This window comes from Lemur catta, chromosome 11 (genome assembly GCF_020740605.2).
Source record: "Lemur catta isolate mLemCat1 chromosome 11, mLemCat1.pri, whole genome shotgun sequence".
Classification (NCBI taxonomy): Eukaryota; Metazoa; Chordata; class Mammalia; order Primates; family Lemuridae; genus Lemur; species Lemur catta.
In genome coordinates this window covers 78,333,024-78,355,376 of record NC_059138.1, presented here as the reverse complement: position 1 = coordinate 78,355,376, position 22,353 = coordinate 78,333,024, and the positions used below count along the sequence as shown (strand labels likewise).

Sequence of the window (22,353 nt, the reverse complement as noted above, 5' to 3'; positions counted from 1 at the left end):
TGTTCTTTCTAATTAAAATACTTCATAATTTTATCTTTCATTTTCCATTCATTTGAAATGATTAATATTTAAATCTAATGCATCTAAACTATTCTAGATTTAAATGAAAGAGCTTTGGCAGCATCATTAGTTTTCCAAAGTCTCAAGTTGCTCTTTAGAATATCTGAGACTTTCTAAAAGATATTTAAGGAATGCATCCAGATTCTTCCACCCTCAGTCCCATATTCCAAAAGTAATAACTTCTGTTTTAGGCTTCTGCTTTCTGGTTTTTACAGGTGTTTACCATTATAACTTTAAATAAGATACTTCTTGTTAGATAGACTATTAAACAGCACTAATTTGAAAGGGAAGCAATTATCTTAGAAGGGAAAAGTATGAGTTTTTAGTGGAAACAAAAAGAGTTGGGAATTCTAGCAATCAGGTAGACTAAATACTCTGAAGGGCCCTACCACATTCTGCTTTTCTATGTTATAACACTAACCTATTTAGGTTACAATTCATTGTTTACAAGTTTGTTTATGAGCCCAGGCATGTTATTTGATCTCTTTATGCCTCTGTTTAATCATCTATAAAATGGAGATAGTAATTATAGTAACTGTTCTTAAAAGAATTAAATACATTAACATGTCCAAAGCACTCAGAATACTACCTGGCACAGAGTGATATAAATTAGCTAGAATAGTGTTATGGAGAAATATCATGTTACTAATTAGCCAATAAGTATATGTTCATAAAACATCTTCATAATAGGTACTATATGCTATCTACAAATATTAAAATATTCTTATTCTAAAACATTTATTAGTAAAAATCAAAGATAATTTTTTGATGAAATACAAGGGGAAAAGGAAAATAAATCTTTCTGCACGAAGCATAGTTTTTATATAGCCAAGGCTATCAAGCTTAAAACCTAAGTTCTAATTAGAACACAGTTCATTATGTTACATTATTTTACTAATGAATTAATCATCAATAATTGTATTTTTTCATCTTCTACTTAATTAAAACAAATACTTTAACTTTGAATTAGAACAGTTTCCTTCCATGGTTTTAAATATTACACACTCAAAACACTATATGGGTATCTGCCATTTTTTTAGCACAACAATAAAGCAGGTAGTAAATCCATTTTTATTTTATACTTATTTTAAATAATAAACTGCATTTTAGTAAACAAAAGTCAGTGGATTTTCTCTACCTAAATACAGGAAAACAACTGAATACAGTTCTATCTGTTCACTGACAGATTCTGTGGGTCACAAAGATCAGATAATCAAGGGTTAAAGCCCTATTTTATTAGTTGAGATTTAATTTACTTAGAAGTTTCAAGCTAAAGTTACAAAGAGGAATTAAATGATCTGATTATTTGACTATATATTTTATTTTTCATAATTTCAATAATATTGTTCTCTTGAGATATAAAAACATATTATCACTCTCCCAAATCTTTTTCTAAGATAGAGGAAATTCATCATGGTTTCTTTTTTTTTCCTTTTCTTATTATTATTGTTTTTTGTTTGTTTGTATTATGTTTTATTTCTGTTTATCTTACACTGTTCAAAGCAAAGCACTTCCCTGCTGGCTACAACTCTTATCAAACAACCAACTCCCCCATATACATTATGGGATAGAGAACCAGGAACCCAAAACAAAAGCACTTTCCCTACCAGTATAGATTATTTTTAGATCAAGAGTTTCATTATTAAGAGACACTCACAGCCTCAATGAGAGTATGACAAAAGAAGTTTTTTGGTGGAAATATGTGGTAGTAAGTAGAATTCTACTACTGAAACATTTAATTTATAAAACAGAAAATCATAAACCCAACTAGCATTCTAAGTGTAACTCCTTATCCTTGGCTATATAGTGTTTCTAAAAACTCTGCCAGGCAAATTGAACAGATTTACTATGGAATGTAACAAAATCAAACAATCTGGAACTGTAATTACTGTGATATTGTTCACGAGAATGGAGGATGCTGTGTTTTACATTATTACATTAAAAAATAACGTTATAGAGTGAAGGGAGTGACTGGGTAAAAAATAAATAAATAAAATGATAATGAAAACATGAGCCAAACAGGAGATTTCTAACTTTTATAAGAAGAATTCTGAGAGTTATAACTCCAATTGACAAATAATAATAAAGATATGGCTTTTTAAATTATGATTACCACAAAGTCTTTTCCACATGAATAAAACCCTTATCAAAGTAGCCATACCGCAGTTAATGAAAGCAACACACCAAAATGACAGGCTATGTGTTAATGATAGCTGAGCCACGTGGCTCTAAGGACATTACAAGCATAATTCTTATGCTTTTCCAGTTTAAGTCTAATCGATATAAAATCTAGAGATCATCTTATAAAGACCTTTGATTGTATACAATGGAAATATAAACATGCAAGTAACAATCATCAAAAATCATGCAACTCATTTTATCCCAAAAATTCTTCAATGGGATTGAAATAAACAATTTGTCTAAATTATGTTTATTAAGGTACCAACAATAAGAAGAAAAAGTTATGCTAAATATGATATAATTCTGTTCTTCCATCCCTCATAACTCCTCGTGTACCATTATAGTCTATTGCATTACATTAGCAAGCTCACTAGGCCCCAAACTGAAGCCCCCCTCTTCTTATAGGAACCCCTGAAAGCCAGAGGTTCTCTCATCCTATTAATAAAATTTCTGATTATAAACTCAAGTATAATTTTATGCCACTTAAGTCACACAGTGGGTTTCATAAAAACTGATTTATCACTATTAATACTGAATGAAGATATTTTTGACTTTCCAAGTAGAATGAAAAGGCAAAACAGAACAAGACAAGAAAACAAACGAGCAAAAAATGAGGAAAGAGAGAAGAATTTCTCAAGAAAAAATAACGGTGGCAACACTGAAATTCAGTAACATTAAACACTATAAATGAGATAAATTCAACTTAATTGAATTACACCAAAAGCATCAGTTATAACCAAAAACACAATTTCTTTTTTTTTTTTTTTTTGAAACACAGTCTCACTCTGTTGCCCATGCTAAAGTGTTGTGGTGTCAGCCTAGCTCACAGCAACCTCAAACACCTGGGCTCAAGTGATCCTCCTGCCTCAGTCCCCCGAAGTAGCTGGGACTATAGGCATGCACCACCATGACTGGCTAATTTTTTCTATATATATTTTTAGTTGTCCATATAATTTCTTTCTATTTTAAGTAGAGACGGGGTCTCGCTCTTGCTCAGGCTGGTCTCAAACTCTTGAGCTCAAACGATCCACCCGCCTCAGCCTCCCAGAGTGCTAGGATTATAGGCGTGAGCCACCGCACCTGGCCAAAAACACAATTTCTTAAAAATCACCAAAAGAATATAAATACTACATTATGATGGGGAGGAGGGAAAGTTAGGAAATTTCCATGTTAATGTCAAATTTCATGAAAATATGTAAATTCTTTCACTGAACTAGAATTTGGATATAATGAACACTGCACAAAATAAGACCAAACATTAACTGGGCAGGGAGGACAGTGGGATATCCAATTACTAAAGACAGTAGAATATGCTGTGGATAATCAAGAGGTCAGACCACATCTTTCTAAAAATGCTGCCATTTTATTCTTAATTTTTTCTTAAAAAAAAAAAACTACACTGCTCATCTCTAGCTTGAAAAGAAATTATTTTTGGAAATTAACAGGTAGTTAGAACTGGAAAATTGCCAATTCTCTCCAAAGAATCCCTCAATTTAGTATTATTCCAGTCTAATTCCAATTAGATTTTCCTCTGTAATCTAATAATATGATCCTTAGGTGCTTCTGAAATGTTCAATTCAATATGGCAACAGCCTTCAATGCAATCTCTCCAAAAGTTAACTAAAATAGCCATGCAGGAACAGAAAAAAGACAAAGGCAGAGCCACAAAAAATTATTGAAAAGAGAGAAGAGAAATAAGGAGAGAAGAACGAGAGTAAAATAACCCCTTAAGTTATAAATCCCACACCTAAAATGAAGTTAGACTAATCATCAAATACATGAAGCCAAAATGCAGCTTTAGTAAGTGGCTACAACCCAGCTTCATCGCATAGAGACCATTTGAACAAAAGTAGGAAGATGTTTCTTTCTTCCTCCCAAATCTGAACTTCTGCCCCAATGTGGTTCAGAAACCCAACCGCTACATCAACCAGAAAACTGTGCAGGCATCTGCTAGTGACCTAGGATTAAAGCAACATATTTATCCCTACCTGCACCCAAACCTTTCCAACCTCTACCACTGCCCTTAACCCCTTATATTATCCATCTACTTCCATAGAGGTAGCAAATTCTATAAAACTGGCCAAGTAAAGAACAGAAATTAATAATAGCATGTGATATGCTTAGAAATAGAGTTCCAAAATAAGCACTGTAACATGTTTCAAAGTAAGATGTACTTGGTACTAATATATCATGGGAATTGTAATTTGCCATGTACTACACTGGTTTATAGTACTAAACATGTAGGTGAGAGGGAAGTGGTTGGGAGAAAGATATCACCTCAGTAGACTAAAAAATCTCCCATCTAGATACCAAAAAAATCAAAACCAATGCTATGGAAGCTCAAAACAGTGATACAGAACCCAAATTTTAGATACTTACCCAGGAAACAGGGAAAAAATGACAAAGAAATGAAAATTATGAGGAATAAAAGAGCACATATGGGGAACAGAAAACAGCCAACCAAAAGATAATAGTTTTCCTGAAGGACAGACTATATCAAACAGAACTACAGAAATAATCAAAGATATAATATAAGAAAGCTTTCTTCAGCAGTTAAAAAAAATTTACTACATTTCCAATAAAACCAAGGAAAACAATATCATACAGATATATTGTGGCAAATGTGGCATTTACAGGGAAAAAGAAAAACATTCTACAAGCAACCAAACATAAAGAACTGGTTACCTATAACAAAATAAAAATAGGGTTGTCCATAGATTTCTCCCTAGCAACAATAAACACCAAATGATAAATAAATGACTGCCAGTCAGAGATGACACTATAAAACTTACCATGAAACAGCAGAAAATACTACAATAACCACCACCCCAAAAAAGGGGAAAGTGAACACAGAAATGACTGCAGTCACAATCAACAAACTCTGAAGCACATTTTTTCCACCAAATATTTTAAATTCTGGACCACAGTAAAATAGGCTACCAAGAACTGGCACAGGCTTCTCAGACCTCAAGTAGGATAGAGAGTCAGGTCCTAGACCAGTGGGATGAGATCTAAGGGCATGGGTACGATGCAGGAGGTACAACGTCAGAAAACCACAGGGGAAGCAGGTCCTCCACCTGTGCTTTAGTCAATCAGTTAGCTTCCTAAACAATGAAGACAGAAGGACAAGCAGCAGCCACTGATTCTTAGCACCAATGGCCTATGACTGGGGCTAGCTGGGGGTTCTATTATAATCACTAACCTCCTGAACCCTGAAAACTGAGCAAGATGGGCCCCCAGAGCAAAGGAGAAAATAAACACAAGGGGTAGGTGAAAGGAGTCAGATGGTCTGAGCTCATTACTCTCTCCCATCCCTCCCCACATGATCCTTCAGCAGATTGCTGTCACCATTTTTAAAATGAGCAACAATTGCAAAATAATTAAGAGGGGACATTGTATTATAGATATTGCAAAAAACAAAGCAAAAGAGATAGATATGAAGGAGATGGGAACATAAGCAAAAGACAGAAAATATCCATAGCAAGAAAAACTTCCTATGGAAACGAAGAATTCAGACAAATAACCATTATATCAACAAAATGAAGGAACCATAATTTTTTCTTTGTTTGAAAAAGCTCAAACAAAAGATAAAGGGGATGAAAACCACATTAGAAGCAATAACAAGAAAAACTAGAATAAATAAACCTAAAACAAAGTCAAGAACAAGGTAGAGAGATACGAAAAAAATCACATAAATACAAATAAAACAAATATATATAAATAATTAATGAGGAATAATTTTTTAATCCTTTAAGTATTGAAAACAATAAGTCAGATGAGCACACAGATAGAAAAAGTAATTCATCCAATAGGAAGCATTAAAAAAAAATTTTAAGCTAGCCTCAGACTTTTCCATAGCAACTGTCAATACCAAATGGAAAGTCCAAAATTCTGAAGGAAGCTAAGATGATCTGCAAGTACAAAAGCAATACACAATTCTTAAGCATGTAAGAACACTTACAAGGCTTTCCTCAAAACTACAGAATGATTAAATTCAACTAATCAAGAAACAGATCAAGATAATTCAGGAATAGTAAAAGAAATAGTGGTGAGCTCTGATTCCATTTAGATATAAGGATAAGACAAAAGGACTATGAAAATTGTGATTACTGTCTGGGCATGGTAGCTCACACCTGTAATCCTAGCACTCTGGGAGGCCAAGGCAGGAGGATCACTTGAGGTCAGGAGTTCAAGACTAGTCTCAGCAAGAATGAGACACCATCTCTACTAAAAATAGAAAGAAATTAGCTAGGCAATTAAAAATAGAAAAAATTAGCCAGGCGTGGTGGTGTGCGCGCCTGTAGTCCCAGCTACTCGGGAGGCTGAGGCAAGAGGATTGCTTAAGCCCCGGAGTTTGAGGTTGCTGTGAGCTAGGCTGACACCACAGCACTTTAGCCTGGGCAACAGAGTGAGACTCTGTCTAAAAAAAAAAAAAAAAAATAGAGAGTATCGTAAAAGATGAAAAATGACCAAATATATCACTTATAATAACTAAATGTGCTAATTAAAAGACAATGGTCTTCAAAATGTGATGAAAAATCCAACCAAATTCTTTTTACAAGAGACACACCCAAAATAAAATGACAGGTTAAAACAAAAAGCATAGACAACACCATACCAATAACTAATAACAGAGTGAACTCAAAGCAAACAAATGAAAAAAGCAGCAAACAAAAAAAAAAACATTAAATGGGAACCCAAGAGGGTCATTTGATATAGATAAATTTTAAAACTCATCAAAAAAAATAAAATAACTATCATAAATATAAGCTAAATAACATAGAAAAAGAATATATAAACCAAAAATGCTTATTTAACAAAAAAATTGACAGAAAAATATAGTAAGGAAAGACTAACATTCTACTCTTGAGCAATAACAAATAGAGGAAAATATCAATAAAAATGCAGATGCTCTGAAAAATCAGAATTTATACTTTACCCAAATTCTATGAATATTTACAAATTTTATGTACAATATTAATCCATAAAGAAAATCTTTAAAAATATAGCATAGCAAAAAGTGTATAGGCTCACATTCTCTTTCCATAATGCAAAAAAATGACAAATTAGCATCAAAAGTTAAACTAAAAAAGAAAGAAAAAAATCACTTTGAAATTAAAAATGTTCTCTTAACAACTTTGGTTTGAAAGAAATAGGATCTTTCCCTCTATGAGTCTCAGTTTTTTCATACTTAAAAAAGGTTTTTCAATTAAAAGAACTTATAAGATCTTTCTAGCCATAGCCTTTCCCCTGACATATACACACAAACCACAATGATTTTTACATATTTAACAAGCACATACCATATGCTCAGATTTCCAATTGATTATTCAGTGTCATACACAAAAATTGAAAAGGGGCATATAATCTAGTTGGGGAGCTAGGAAAATCAAACAGCAGTCACCAACATGATTATAAGTGTGATATAAATTCAGAGACGATGGTAAGGAAGGAAGCCTTATTTATGTGACTTGAGCTAGGTCTTAAAGACAAGATATTTGAATATCCAAAGACACAGGGGAAACACTCTGGTCATGAATACTGCATCAATGAAAGCTAAAGAACAAAATGTTAAATAACAAAGTTAAAATAAGTTACTATTTTGTACATAGCCTAAGAAGAAAAACACTGAAGTCCTAGACCAAATTGTTTATATTAATAATAAAAAATGAGCTGCAATAAGATTTTGAAGCACTATGGCTGTGGGATGCCAACTAATTCTCATCACTTTGAACTTTAATTCAAATAGACTTCCACTTTTAGGTATATTTGATATCTCTAGAGAGAATAATGTCACTGATAAATGATGATCTTTACTTGCCATTTAGGAAACTGACCACAGCAGAGGTAAGATGCTTTTGCCAGGCATCCATAGCTACTTCACATAATGAGAGGAAAATAGTAATAGCTAAGAACATTATCACAGTCAGGCTCCTCTGATTCTATAAACCTGCACATTTATTTCATATTCCCATAATTTAAACCCCCAAAATTAAAATAATTAAATTAAAATAACATCATCTAATCAAGAATGAGATTTATTACAAAAAGGAATAAGAAAACACATATTTAGAACTGGTATATAATGAACAAGGTAGAGAGGACTAAGACTGCCAAGTAGGTGGGAGTGGGAGGAAATAAAGCATCTTAGTTTCTGAGCAAAATGCTGTTATTAAGTATAATTGCATCAACTTGACCCAAATTCAATATTTCTTATTCACTGAAAAGAAACATATTAAAATAGCAGCAATTTCCTTTATGAATAAACACATTCAGCCAAGGAAGCTTCTACCAAAAAGGTTTAACCCTAAAGTAATAAAATACAAAAGAAAAATGATTTCAGTGCTTATAATTTTAAATAATAACTTCTAAATATAAATATATCTAAGTTAGTAATAATTACTTTTAAAATTCTAATAAAAATTATAATGAAATTCTTCCAAACACCATCTAATCCTATCCTTTTATGTTAAAATATATTAAAAATAAGAAAAACCTTCAGTTGAATAATTAGAACTTATGATATTTTAATTATGGAAAATACTAATGGTAATATTTGAATTTAATTGTTTATAACTGTGATCTTGAAAAAGCTATGAGAAATAGGAAACTTCACTTACAAGTACCTAAAATAAAACGCAGCAGGCTATTTTTTGACATAAGCATCATGATGCACACTTACGTGGAAATTTGGTTTTTCACTCATAATAATTTCAGTTATTATTGGGCCCTAAATTTGTAAGGTGCATCTGGACCAAAAACTAAAAATTATAATAAATATCTGCTGAGAAGCCATATATTTACACTTCTTTGTATATGGTGACTCTTGAAATGGATATATTCCTTGTATATAATATTAATATGTGTAAAAAAATGTATTTCAAGTAAATGTTCTCAATATGGTCTCTCTGTCACTCTCCTGTGCTCAAAATATATACAAAAGTCCAATTATTTTAAGTATTTAAAGATATCAGCTCCTGAGGGACATGGAGATTATAAGCCAAGACAGGCCATGTACCCACCAGAGTAGGTCTTTCTTCTTGTATCTGAACTGTCACTTAGGGGGCCAAAGAGAACATCTCCTAGATGGATATACGGACTGCTGCAAGAATTACTCTTCCAGAGGAGAAATACTTGACATGGCCCTGCTGGCAAGATGTTTTTCCTGTTCTAAATCCCTCTAAGTAAATCTGATGCAAAATGTCTGTTGAGTTTAAATGTTTGGTTGAAATAAAAAGACCATCTGTTGGATGTTGCAAAAGCCAATCTCAACATTTTAAATTATTTTTCACTTACAAAATAACTATAATTTGTGTTAAGTGCACAGCAATTAAGAGTATATAATGGCCTTTTTTCATAAAACATAAAGAAGCAACTTCTTTTAAAAACATTCAATGTTTTCAAAACACTGTTTCCATTTTTCCAATATTCAGTCTTTACATTAACCATTAATGCAAATACAAATGCCCTTTATTTAGCTTTAACAATACTTAATGTGGGAGTACAACTCATCCTGATCAGATATTATAGATGTCATTAAAGAATTTTACAGATGGTATTCAATGAGCAATAAAATAATCTAAATAAGCAGAACTGAATAGATCTGGGGATCTATGGAGTTTTATAGAAAGCTGTGTTTCTATACATTTGCTGAGATTTTCAATTCCTAAACATAATCTGAGAGGCTAAAAAATTTGTTAGGCTCTCGCCTTTTATACTGATGACCTAGAAAAATTATTCACTTAGATGTCTTGTCTCATGTTTGATAAATTTTATAAATTTAATATTAAAGTATGAATTTTTTCATTTTAAATGCAAAGTAGCCCTATTTAAAATCTAAACTGCTTAGCCCAGGTGCAGTGGCTCACACCTGTAATCTGAGCACTCTGGGAGGCTGAGGTGGGAGGATCACTTGAGGTCAGCAGTTCAAGACCAGACTGAGCAAGAGTGAGACCCTGTCTCTACCAAAAATAGAAAAACTTAGCTGGGTGTGGTGTCGCTTGCCTGTTGTCCCGGCTATTTGGGAGGCTGAGGCAGGAGGATTGTTTGAGCCCAGGAGTTTGAGGTTGCTATGAGCTAGGCTGATGCCCTGGCACTCTAGCCTGGGCAACAGAGTGAGACTCTGCCTCAAAAATGAATAAATAAATAAAAATAAAAATAAAATAAAATAAAATCTAAACTGCTTAAATACATGATCATTAGTAATTCTGCATTACTTGACACAATAAGGTGTGAAGCAAGGTCAGACCTTATTATGAACAAGTGTAATATTCTTACAGTCTATCAATAAATGATCTCTAAATAGAACTATCAAAAGCTAAAAGAAATCTTTTTATATTTTAAAGAAAATAATCTATCACGTAAACCAGTTTCTTGATATCTTCAACAGTTTTTATCTTTAATTTACTAAAGATATCTTGCTAGAAATACTAAATGAAAATGATTAATAGTGCTAATTAAGGCTTTTTATATCCTTCCTAATGAAAATTATATTTTAAATTTATTTCTATTATTGACATTCACACTACAATGTCTACTTGTCATTTTTTAATAAAATCACTTGCCATTATTTCATAAAATTTCTAAAGAATTCCTTGACCAAGATCCTCTAATAAAACTGTGTTAAATTAAATCACTTACTGCAAACAGCCCACTCTTACTGCTACAGGAATGTGGGGAAGTTGAGTGGCCCACTTCAGTGTCACATCCTGATAAATATGCAACATATTATTATGGTTTCCAATCAAAGTATTTATTGTTCCTTCCGAAACTGTAAGTTGAAGATAGAGAAAGAGGATACTAAGAAAACAGTCATTTGCATCAGTGTATTATATCCCTTTTAGGGGATTTATGACACAAACTAATTCTAATATCTTGATTTTAATGTATAAAATTCTTAAGTAATAAAATGTTACTTTCCAACATCAAGCTACCAATATCAAAAAGAAAAGAATCATTTTACAGACTTGGAAACTATAACTAGATAATGGCCAACATTTTTGCATTTCATCTAGAAAGCATGAATTTCATTAATAACACATTTAAGCTAATGATTTACTGGGCATTCACTACAGATAAGTCATTCTATTAGACATTACTATTCTGCTTATAAAAGAGTCTGATGTTCTCTTCGAGGAATCTTGAACAGCCATATTATGAAAAGCATATTAATGTATACTGGAGGCCAATTTTACAAGTCATTTTGTACAAAGTAAAATGACTGACAAAACCAAATCTGTGCTTTATAACAAACTTCTATTCAAACTTTGAAAGTTAAAATTTCTATTACATGTTCAATATAAAACTATTTTTCTATATGTTTAAAATACATGTATGAGTGTAGCTTTTTCTGAAATATATAATATAGCCTTGACACATAGAAGAAATAAAAGAAAATCTTTCTACACACCTGAGCAATATGGGAGAAAACAACTTGGGCTACAATCAAGCTTCTTCATGAATCGAATTTGTCCATTATCCTTAAGGCAAAAAAAATTTCTCTCTCCAAGAACAAAAACAGAAGATGCTGACTGATTGAAAGAGACGATACATATATCAAGGGCTTGCTCTCCAATATTTAGAGTCCAATCCACCTGCAAAGCAAAACTCAAGATCAATTCGGTTGCTAAACACAGAACATTTCAGTTATTTTCATATCAATACAAACTAATAAATTGCTTTATAACAAACCATAAATATAAAGATTAGCTAGTCTTCTCCCTCATTTCCTTTTTTTTATTTTGCTCTGAGTGTATTACTAGTATTTTATAGACCCTAGCAAAGCTTTGCTCCATTTCCTTTTTTTCATTATTTCTTTTTAGAACATTAAAATGACTCTCAATGTTCTAAGTCTTATCAGAAGATATTAGATATTCAGTGATTCAAAAATATTGAGAAAGCTATCTGCTTCCCTAAAAACTTCCATTAAAAAGCTATTGATTTTACTTTGCAAGTCAAACTTAACAATTGTTAAAAACTATAGCCATTATTATTGTACATATGTTTTTATAGAAAGGCAACTTAAAATGTATCAATATGTGATTAAATAGTGAGACTATGTGACGACTTTAGTAATATTTTGGCATTTTGCCTACTTTTGTAACTGAAAAAGGATAATGTTACACATGCTCATTTTTAAAAGGAATGTATGTGGAGGTAATGAGGTATAATGAAAATAAGAAATATAAGTTTAAAAAAATCAAAATGCACATACAGAACAGTCACCAAGCCACTGTAGTAACATAGACAGAACATCCTACACATAAGAGCTACTCCAGGGTATCTCTATATCCTTGAAACATGGTCAATATTCAATAAATGCTTCTTAAGATAATGAAGGAATGAATGTAAAATGAGCATATAAAAAAAAGAACTTTTCATAATTCATCTTCTAAGCAATTACTATTTCTAAATCAAGAAAATGCAAAAGAGCAAAAATATACCATTTTGAAAAATATCGGCTGATAGGCATATACAGTACATGGCAATAACAGTGAGATGGCATCACTCACTAAAAAAGATCTGGACAAAGAGGAAACAAGAAAGCTCTCAAAGTTAGACGATAATCAACAAATAACAGATCCAAGAAGAGATATGAAAAGTTACATTAAGGATACAGATGGATTTCTGGCCATCAAGACATGATCTTAAGTATTAATCTATCTATTTTGGAAATTTAAAATATTTAAAGAAGGTATGAAATCCAAATAGGGCAGGTCAGAAAGGCAAATATTGCCAGTGTGTACGTAAGAACAATCTGTAGGAGAGAGACAGCATGGTGAACACGTAGATGCATGAGACTATCTTAAGCTGAACTAGAATTCAGCACTAAGAAGTCATTCATTTAATCACTATTTGGTTCAAGTATAGTTTACCTATACGAAAATATTCCACCGGACATGAGACAGGAATGTCAGTCCCATGGCAGTTATATTTCTCACTGCACTGTAATAGCCTAACATTCAAACATTATGTGTCAGTGTCTGTGACTCAGGCTAATGTGTGCCTGACTCTGAGAGATGATTTACACACAGTGAACAGGTAAATCATGTTTCTGAGGCCCCTGAAGGACAGAGACCACCACTATCATTGCCGAGAGAAGGAGATATGAGTGGCTTGTGTGTCCCATAGCTGTCACCCTCTGCTAATCTTGTCAAGAGGGACCCACCCCTCCTGGTCCAGGCTCACAGTGCATGTACCCTTCTCCTGACTGAACATTTTTCTGGAGCAGGAAATTACCCCACCCTGCTCTATCACAGCCAGCACTTGAACCCAGGGAGACTCGAGAGCAAGTTTGCCAGCTTGTTCTCAGTCTGGTCCACCCAGGACTCAAGCACGCCATCCAGGGGTCTGGTAATTGGGGATTACCTAACTTAGTCCACCACTGCTGGCACCTAAACACTCTCCCAAGGGTCTGAGGTCCAAGCAACTCAAATGGCCAGCAACATCACCATGGGTATCTACCTGCATGAGCTGAAAGGCAGCATACCTCTATCTCTCTAAACTGAGAAATGGAGTTCTTGACAAAGGAGAACAGGTGAACCACAAAGCTATCTGTTTTGAGCTAAAGGAAGGGATTCCAGATGAGAAGGAATCAGCATAAGAACCCAGGAAATATGAAAAAGCAAGCTGTTTCAAAACCCCCAAGGGATCATACTAGCTCCCTACCAATGGGCTCCAACCAAAAAGAAATTTTTGAAATGTCAGGTATGGAATTCAAAATATGGATCACAAGTAAGCTCAATGGGATTGATGAGAAAGTTGAAAACCAACACAAAGAAATTTTAAAAATTCAGAACATGAATGAAAAATTCACGAGAGAGATAAATAGTTTGGAAAAAACAGATCTTGGATGAAGGAATCATTTAGGGAAGTACAAAATACAGTGGAAAGTTTTAACAACAGACTAGACCAAGAAAGAATTTGAGAGCTTTGAGACACGGCCATTGAATTAACCCAGACAGTCAAAAATGAAGAACTAAAAATGAAGAAAAATGAACAAAGTCTTGAAGAATTATGGGACTATGTAGGCCGGGCATGGTGACTCACTCCTGTAATCCTAGCACTCTGGGAAACTGAGGCAGTAGGATTGCTTGAGGTCAGGAGTTCGAGACCAGTCTGAGCAAGAGCAAGACCCTGTCTCTACTAAAAAATAGAAAAATAATTAGCCAGGCAACTGAAAATAGAAAAAAATCAGCTGGGTGTTGTGGCACATGCCTGTAGTCCCAGCTACTTGGAAAGCTGAAGCAGAAGGATCACTTGAACCCAGAAGTTTCAGGTTGCTGCGAGCTAGGCTGATGCCATGGCACACTTGCCTGGGCAACAGAGCAAGACTCTGTCTCAAAAAAAGAATTCTGGGACTATGTATTATAGGTATCCCTGAGAAAGAAAAAGAAAAGGCAAAAAGCATGGAAAACCTACTAGAGGTAATAATAAGCAAAAATTTCCCTGGTCTTGCTAGAAATTTAATCACCCAGATAAAAGAAGGTCATCGAACTCCTGAAACATTCATTGCAAACAGGACATCTTCAAGGCATATAGTCATCAGACAAGCCAAAGTGAAAATAAAGAAGAAAATCCTACAAGCTGCGAGATGAAAGTATCAAGTAACTCACAAAGGAAAATCCATCAGACTAACAGCAAACTGCTCAGGGGAAACCTTACAAGATAGAAGAGAATGGGCTCCTATCTTTAATCTGCTTGAACAGGATAACTATCAGCCAAGAATTTTATATCCTCCAAAATTAAGTTTCATAAATGAAGGAAAAATAAAGTCTTTCCCAGACAAGCAAATACTAAGAGTATTTGTCAACACTAGACAAGCCCTACAAGAAATCCTTAAAAGCGCTCTAAACATTGTTAAACATTGAACATAAAAATTATACCCACCAGTGTAAAAACAATCAAAAGTAAAAACTCATAGCTCTTATAAAACAGTAACACAAGGGAGTAAACAAAGCAACTAGGTAGCAATCAACATGACGACTGGTAGTATCTCACATATCAACATTAACATTGAATGTAAATGGTCTAAATGCCCCACTAAAAATATACAGATTGGCAGATTAAAAAAAACACAACCTAAATATACACTGCCATAAGAAACCCATTTAACTCCTAATGATAACTATAGACTCAAGGTAAAGGGGTAGGAAAAAAATATTTAACACAAATGGAAACCAAAAGTAAGCAGGAGTAACTATTCTTATAGCAGATAAAATAGACTTTAAATCAACAACAGTATAAAAAGACAAAGATGGTCATTATATAATGATAAACAGATCCATTCAACAAGAAGATATAAAAACCCTAAATATATAAGCACCTAACACAGGAGCTCCCAGATTCATAAAACAAATACTACTAGACTTAAGGAAAGCAATAAACAACATCATAATAGCTAGTTCCACTGACAGAACCAGACAGATCATCAAGGCAGAAAATCAACAAAGAAATGCTGGACTTAAATGAGACTCTAGAACAAATGGATCTAGCACACACTTATGGAACATTCTACCCCCAAACTACAAAATATACATTCTTCTCATCAGCACATAGAACATCTTCTAAGGCAGACCATACATTAAGCCACAAAACAAGTCTCAGCAAATTTTAGAAAACTGAAATCATACCATGTACATTCTCAGACTAGAGCGGAATAAAACTAGAAATCAATTCCAAGAAAAACTTTCAAAAGTACTTAAATATACGGAAATTAAACAACCTTCTGCTGAACAATCCTTGAGTCAATGACAAAATCAAGATGGAAATCAAAACATTTTTCAAATTGAATGATTAAAGTGACACTAGCTACCAAAATTTCTGGGATACAGTAAAAGCAGTACTAAAGGGGAAGTTCATAACACTAAATGCCTATATCAAAAAGGCAGAAAGATCACAAATTAACAACCTAATGTCACATTTCAAGAAACTAAAAAAAGAAGAAGAAACCAAACCCAAACCTAGCAGAAGAAAAGAAAAAACAAAGATCATAGCACAACTAAACAAAATGGAAACAATAAAAAAAAAATGAAACTAAAAGTTGGTTATTTGAAAAGATAAACAAAATCGATAGACCACTAGTTAGATTAAAAAGAAACAAGAAGAGAAAGGATTCAAATAAGCTCAACCAGAAATGATAAAGGAGACATTACAACTGATACCCACAGAACTACAAAGTATCATGCAAGACTACTGCGAAAACCGCTACACATAAAAACTAGAAAATCTAGAGGAAATGTATAAGTTTTTGGAAACACACAACCTCCCAAGCTTGAATCAGAAAGAAAGAGAAATACTGAATAGGCCAATAGTGAGTAGCAAGACTGAAATAGTATCAAAAAATATTGATAAAATCCCTCAACATACTAAACATAGAAGGAACATAGCTCAAAATTATAAAAGCCATCTGTGATAAACCCACAGCCAACATCATACTGAATAGGGTAAAGTTCAAAGTACTCTCCCTGAGACCTGGAACAAGACAAAGATGCCCACTATCACACTTCTATTCAACATAATACTGTCCCAGACAGAGCAATCAGGCCAGAGAAAGAAATAAACAGCATCCAAATACTAAAAGAGGAGGTCAAACTATCCCTGTTTGCCGACGATATGATCTTATACCTAGAAAGCCCTAAAGACTCTTCCAAAAGATAATAACAATTGACAAAAACAATAGATATTGGGGCAGATGTGGTGAAAAGGGAATGCTTATACACTGTTGGGGGGGAAGGTAAATTAGTACAACCTCTGTGGAAAAAGGTATGGAGATTCCTCAAAGAACTAAAAGTAGACCTACCATTCAATTCTGCTATACAAGTACCCAAAAGAAAAGAGGTCATTATGTCAAAAAGACACCTGCACCCGAATGCAACACAATTCACAATCGCAAAGATATGGAATCAACCTGAGTATCCATCAACTAATGAGTGGATAAGGAAAATGTGGTGTATATGTATATACATGTGTACACACATACATACATACACACACACACACCCATGGAGTACTACTCACCAATAAAAAGGAATAAAATAACATCTTTTGCAGCAATGTGGATGGACCTTTATCCTAAGTGAAGTATCTCAGGAATGGAAAAATGAATACCACATGTTCTCACTTATAAGTGGGATCTAGGCCGGGCGCAGTGGCTCATGCCTGTAATCCTAGCCCTCTGGGAGGCCAAGGAGGGTGGATTGCTCAAGGTCAGGAGTTCAAGACCAGCCTGAGCGTAGACCCCATCTCTACTAAAAATAGAAATAAATTATCTGGCCAACTAAAAATATATATACAAAAAATTAGCCGGGCATGGTGGCGCATAACTGTGGTCCCAGCTACTCAGGAGGCTGAGGCAGTAGGATCGCTTAAGCCCAGGAGTTTGAGGTTGCTGTGAGCTAGGCTGACGCCACAGCACTCACTCTAGCCCGGGCAACAAAGTGACACTCTGTCTCAAAAAAAATAAAATAAAATAAGTGGGATCTAAACAATGGGTATATATGGTCATAAAGTGGTGTAATGGACATTGGAAACTAAGAAGGAGGGAAGGTGGTTAGGGGGTAAGGGATAAAAAATTATCTATTGGGTACAATGTATACTATTCTGGTGATGGGTACACTAAAACCCCCGACTTCACCACTACACAATTCATCCATGTAACAAAAAACACTTGTATACCCCTAAATCTATTGAAATAATAATAAAAGAAATCAGCAAATAATAAAAAGATAGTTCAGAGCTGTGTTCCCACAACTGCCTTACTGAAAGCATTCTACTGAGTAAGTTCTGTTTCTTCTGCAATAGACTGAATAATGTTCTTTGGTATCACACTCATGCCAAGTGCCTGTCATGTAATAAAAGGAAGTTTTACTGCTATTTCTTCTCTATTCGTTCATTAATAGAGAATGAAAAAAAAAATCACTCAACTGTAATTGTTGTCAGAATACATCCTCAGTGTGAGGCATGGAGTAGCATCAATAAATAACTGCAAATGAATAAAGAAAGGATATTCTAGACAGTAGAAAAACCATATGCAAAAGCCGATGAAGGAGAGCCGTTGAATATTTGGAACAATGAGAAGCCCCATGTAGCTGGAGTATAGACTATAAGAAACAAATGGAAGAAGACTGCTATTGAGGAGGAGGTCAAAATACAATTTGGTCACCACTATCACTGTCATCTTCATCATTCAGAAATTTTGCTAAGTGCCTCATGTATATGTATTATTTATCTAATTATAATATATTATCTATTATAAAATAGATATTATCACCGTTTTGCAAATGAGGAAACTAAGATTTAGTAAATCTTAACAAACTTGCTCAAACAAGAAGTATAGCTCTCAAGATCTACCTGTTTTCAAAGTCTACACTTTAACTATTATTACTATGGTGCTTCTAAATTCTGTACAAAATGATATCACATTTGTATTTGTTGTGCTCTTTAACATTTTACCACCACTGAAAAAATATATCTTCATCTCATTCTTGACTCCATGTTATCCTTTCTTTCTATCATTTCCCTTAACTTCTGTATCCTAATACAGAAAATTCTGCGTAGTCTTCTCTGGTACTCTTATTTCATCAGTATTTTAAATTCCACATTATTTCTCCATTCAATTGCTTTCTTGTGTATCCTCAAGTTCACTTCACTGTCTCCATCATAATTTTCAATTCCTTCTACTTTCTTCCTTGCTGTCTATGGAGGATCTCAGGATAAGGAAGAGTTCACAATCACCATCTATTCTCCAATTTCTATTAAATGAAGAATTCATTATTTACAATTTTTCTTCAAACTGCTGCTCAAATTATCAAACTTCCACCTTTGCCATTAAGTTAATTCTACCTTTGTGAGTTGTAAATTTTTAACTTTTATGTATACATTTGGTCGCATGCCTATTAAGTAGCAAAATATTTGAAGAATTAGTAGCCAAAAATTTTCTAAGTGTAATGAAAACTTGATATTCACAGATCCAAGAAGTTCAACAAATCTTAAGCTCAAAAACAAGAGAAAGAAAAGCATACATCATGATCTAATTGCTCAAAATAAGTAACAAGAGAAAATCTGAAAAGCAGCTAGAGAAAAAAGACAATGCAGAGGAACATAATGTACAAAATTTTGTATATTAAAGGAGTATTTTTTAATTTTTTCTTTTTTTGTTTTGTTAGTTTATAATCACTTCAGTTATGCTGAAATAAAAAAATTAAAAATTAAAAAAAATAAGATTTGGGGCACAAGAAAAAAGACAGTTAAATCATTCATTTTTCATAAAGGTAATTGCCAAGTCGCTTTTGTCTGAAAATGTAAGTCTTCAATGTTGTAGAGTTATTCACTGATACCTGAATCTGGTTTAGAAATCATGTAATTATTCTAATGAAGGTTTGATGTGGGTTTAATTTAATGACATCATTAAAATATACAGAATATGTAGCTTTCCTTACTGTCAATTATTTTTGATTTAATTCAAATAAAAGCGACTTTGATTTCAAAAAAAAAAAAGCAACCCCATCTGGACATCTATAGTTCTAGTGGTGTAACTCCACAATCTGATATATTATGACCATGACCAGGCATGTGTCTCCCTTCCTCGACAACAGCCAACTAAATTCTTAGACCATTCATATAATAATAACATAGAAAAGAGAAGTGACTAAAATATATATTTTTAAAAATTTTCTTCCTAGGAAATCTGATTCTTAACAAACATCTGTGATTAGATATGGCATTACTGAAATTTTTATGTATTTTAAAAGGCCTTACAACTAGTCTTTTTCCAGAACCAAGTTTTTGCTGTTCAGTCTCCTGCCTTTTATCTGCATCCGTTGCAAAAGCAAGTACTTGGTACCTGTATTAAAGATATGAGAAAATTGTAAGTGATTTATAATTTAAAAGTGTAAATTATTTTAAACTTTAAAAGCAAATAATCTATAATTATAGATCACTTTTTCATTGGATTTTAAAAACTGTAAAATTCAAGATTGAATTTTCATTGAATTATACTGTGAAATGAGACCATGTAAAACTGTCATGATAAAGAAATTATATCTATACGTTCCAATTATTCAATATTGAGAAAACAGCTCAACCAAAGCACTTCCATTAGAATTTTATGTGACAAATAACAGTGAACAAGAAAGATAAAGTACCTAACCACCAAACAGACAGAAAAACATAATGTAAAGCAGTCAGATGTAGTAAAAATTATTAATACATCATCTACAGAACCAAGAAAACTGAATTTAATCCCCAGCTAACCCACTTACTAGTGGAGTGAATTATGGCAATTGACTCTGTGTCTAGCTTCCCCATGTATAAAATGGAAATGATAATCTCTAAGCCAAATATTATTAACAGGATTAAATAAATTATAAAAATGCCTCATAAAGTATCTGGTATATATTAGGTGCACAAATATTTACTGATAGATTGACAAAGAGACAGACACAGATTTATACGTAAACAGAGATCAATCATTTAATAGTTTACCTGGTATGTAATAAGTTCTTAATAATGGACATTATGGACATCGAGACCTTCTATAAGTATTTCACAGATTCTAGTTCAATAGTGACATTTAGTTGAAATCATTCTTAAAAATAATTTATAAGCATTATCTAATCTAGAAATGATTAATTTAGCTAATAACATTGAAATTTCTACATTTCCTATCAATTAATGGTATATTTTTAGAATACTCCTACTCTAAATGAAGACACTACAAGCTCACAGATTCCTTTCCGTCCTATTGAATCAAAACTCCTTTCATTGTTCCTTCATAGCTAGGAGGAAAATTTTAAAACAGATGTATTCAGATACATCATATTATCAAAGAGAAAGATGTCTGAGAGTATAAATATCAAGGACATGAATGAATGAAGGCAATGTGGAATATCTAAATAAGCATTTAAATGTACAGTGATATTCAAATGTCATATACCAACTCTGAAACCATCCTGTCTCAATTAGGAATAATTCATTTGTAAAAATCCTCCAACTTCAGTTTGATACTGGATGACTATGAATTAAGACTGTCTTTACAAGGCATAGAAGCTGATAACAAACTTACAATAGCCTATAAAAAATCAGACTTAACATAAAAAGTTAATGTACATGAATTTCACTCATTCCATAACCATATAGTAGGGATCTAATGCAAACATTAACAATGGAAAAAACTACTAAATGATGTGTACTTATCAGGAGCTCCCAAACTAGTTGTGGAAATTACTATACAGACAACTAAGTGTAACTCAGAGTACCCTGTGCTAATTAATAGAAGGTATACACATAGCACCGATGGAACACGGTGACAGAAACATGTAATTGAGATGGAAAGTATAGAGTCTTGGTATAAGTTAGGAGGAGAAAGCTAAGTTTTAAAGAATGAATGGAAATTCATCATGCTGGTAAAAAGGGAGAAAGCGTGGCAAAGCAAATAGCAAGCAAAGGCATGCATCAGTGAAAGAGACATGAAAAGCCATGACAGGAATTCAGGAAAGATGCATAACAGGGAAGAATGAGTCACGAGACTCATGAGGTAGGAGGGAGAAGATCTCGGCCTTATAAATCCTTCCTAAAGAATTCCATAAGCAGCTGCAGTAAATCTCTCTATATCATCTGATACTGATCTTCAAAATCCCAAAGGCTCCAAAAGTGCCAAATAATTGACTGTCACACTCTGACCTCCAAAAAGGAGTATTTTCCTATTCTCGGTTCATAATAACAGAAATAGTATGCCTGGGTGACCAGAACATCATCCTAGAGCTGGTCCTGCTATGAATCTAACCTCAGGCAATTAATTACATAGGTGGTTCATTTTCTGCAGACACCAATCTACCAGAGGATTACATGGATATTAATGAGATTGCTGCAAACATTCAAAGCTCTTTGAGCTATGTGAAGCTTCTTATATGACTACAAAGAGTTATTATTTCATCTGACAAATAAGTTTGCCTCCAAAGTGGCCTCATTAAAACAGTAGGCATGGCCAGGCACGGTGGCAGCTCAGGAGCTCGAGACCAGCCTGAGCATTTTATTTTAGTCTCTACTAAAAATAGAAAGAAATTAGCTGGACAACTAAAAATATACAGAAAAAGTTAGCCGGGCATGGTGGCG

The 22,353-nt window shown here is 33.4% G+C and overlaps 1 protein-coding gene across 2 annotated transcripts in view; it reads right to left on the bottom strand.

Moving 5' to 3' along the window:
* Positions 1 to 22,353, bottom strand: part of BBS9 (Bardet-Biedl syndrome 9) — a 405,454-nt gene that overhangs the window by 270,896 nt on the left and 112,205 nt on the right. For both annotated transcript variants that reach the window (XM_045564593.1, XM_045564594.1), the window contains exons 7-9: positions 19,999 to 20,083; positions 11,651 to 11,834; positions 10,882 to 11,011 (exon numbers count right to left, since the gene is read on the bottom strand). In XM_045564593.1, the coding sequence (XP_045420549.1) occupies positions 10,882 to 11,011; positions 11,651 to 11,834; positions 19,999 to 20,083 (399 nt within the window). The remainder of the gene's footprint in view (positions 1 to 10,881; positions 11,012 to 11,650; positions 11,835 to 19,998; positions 20,084 to 22,353) is intronic.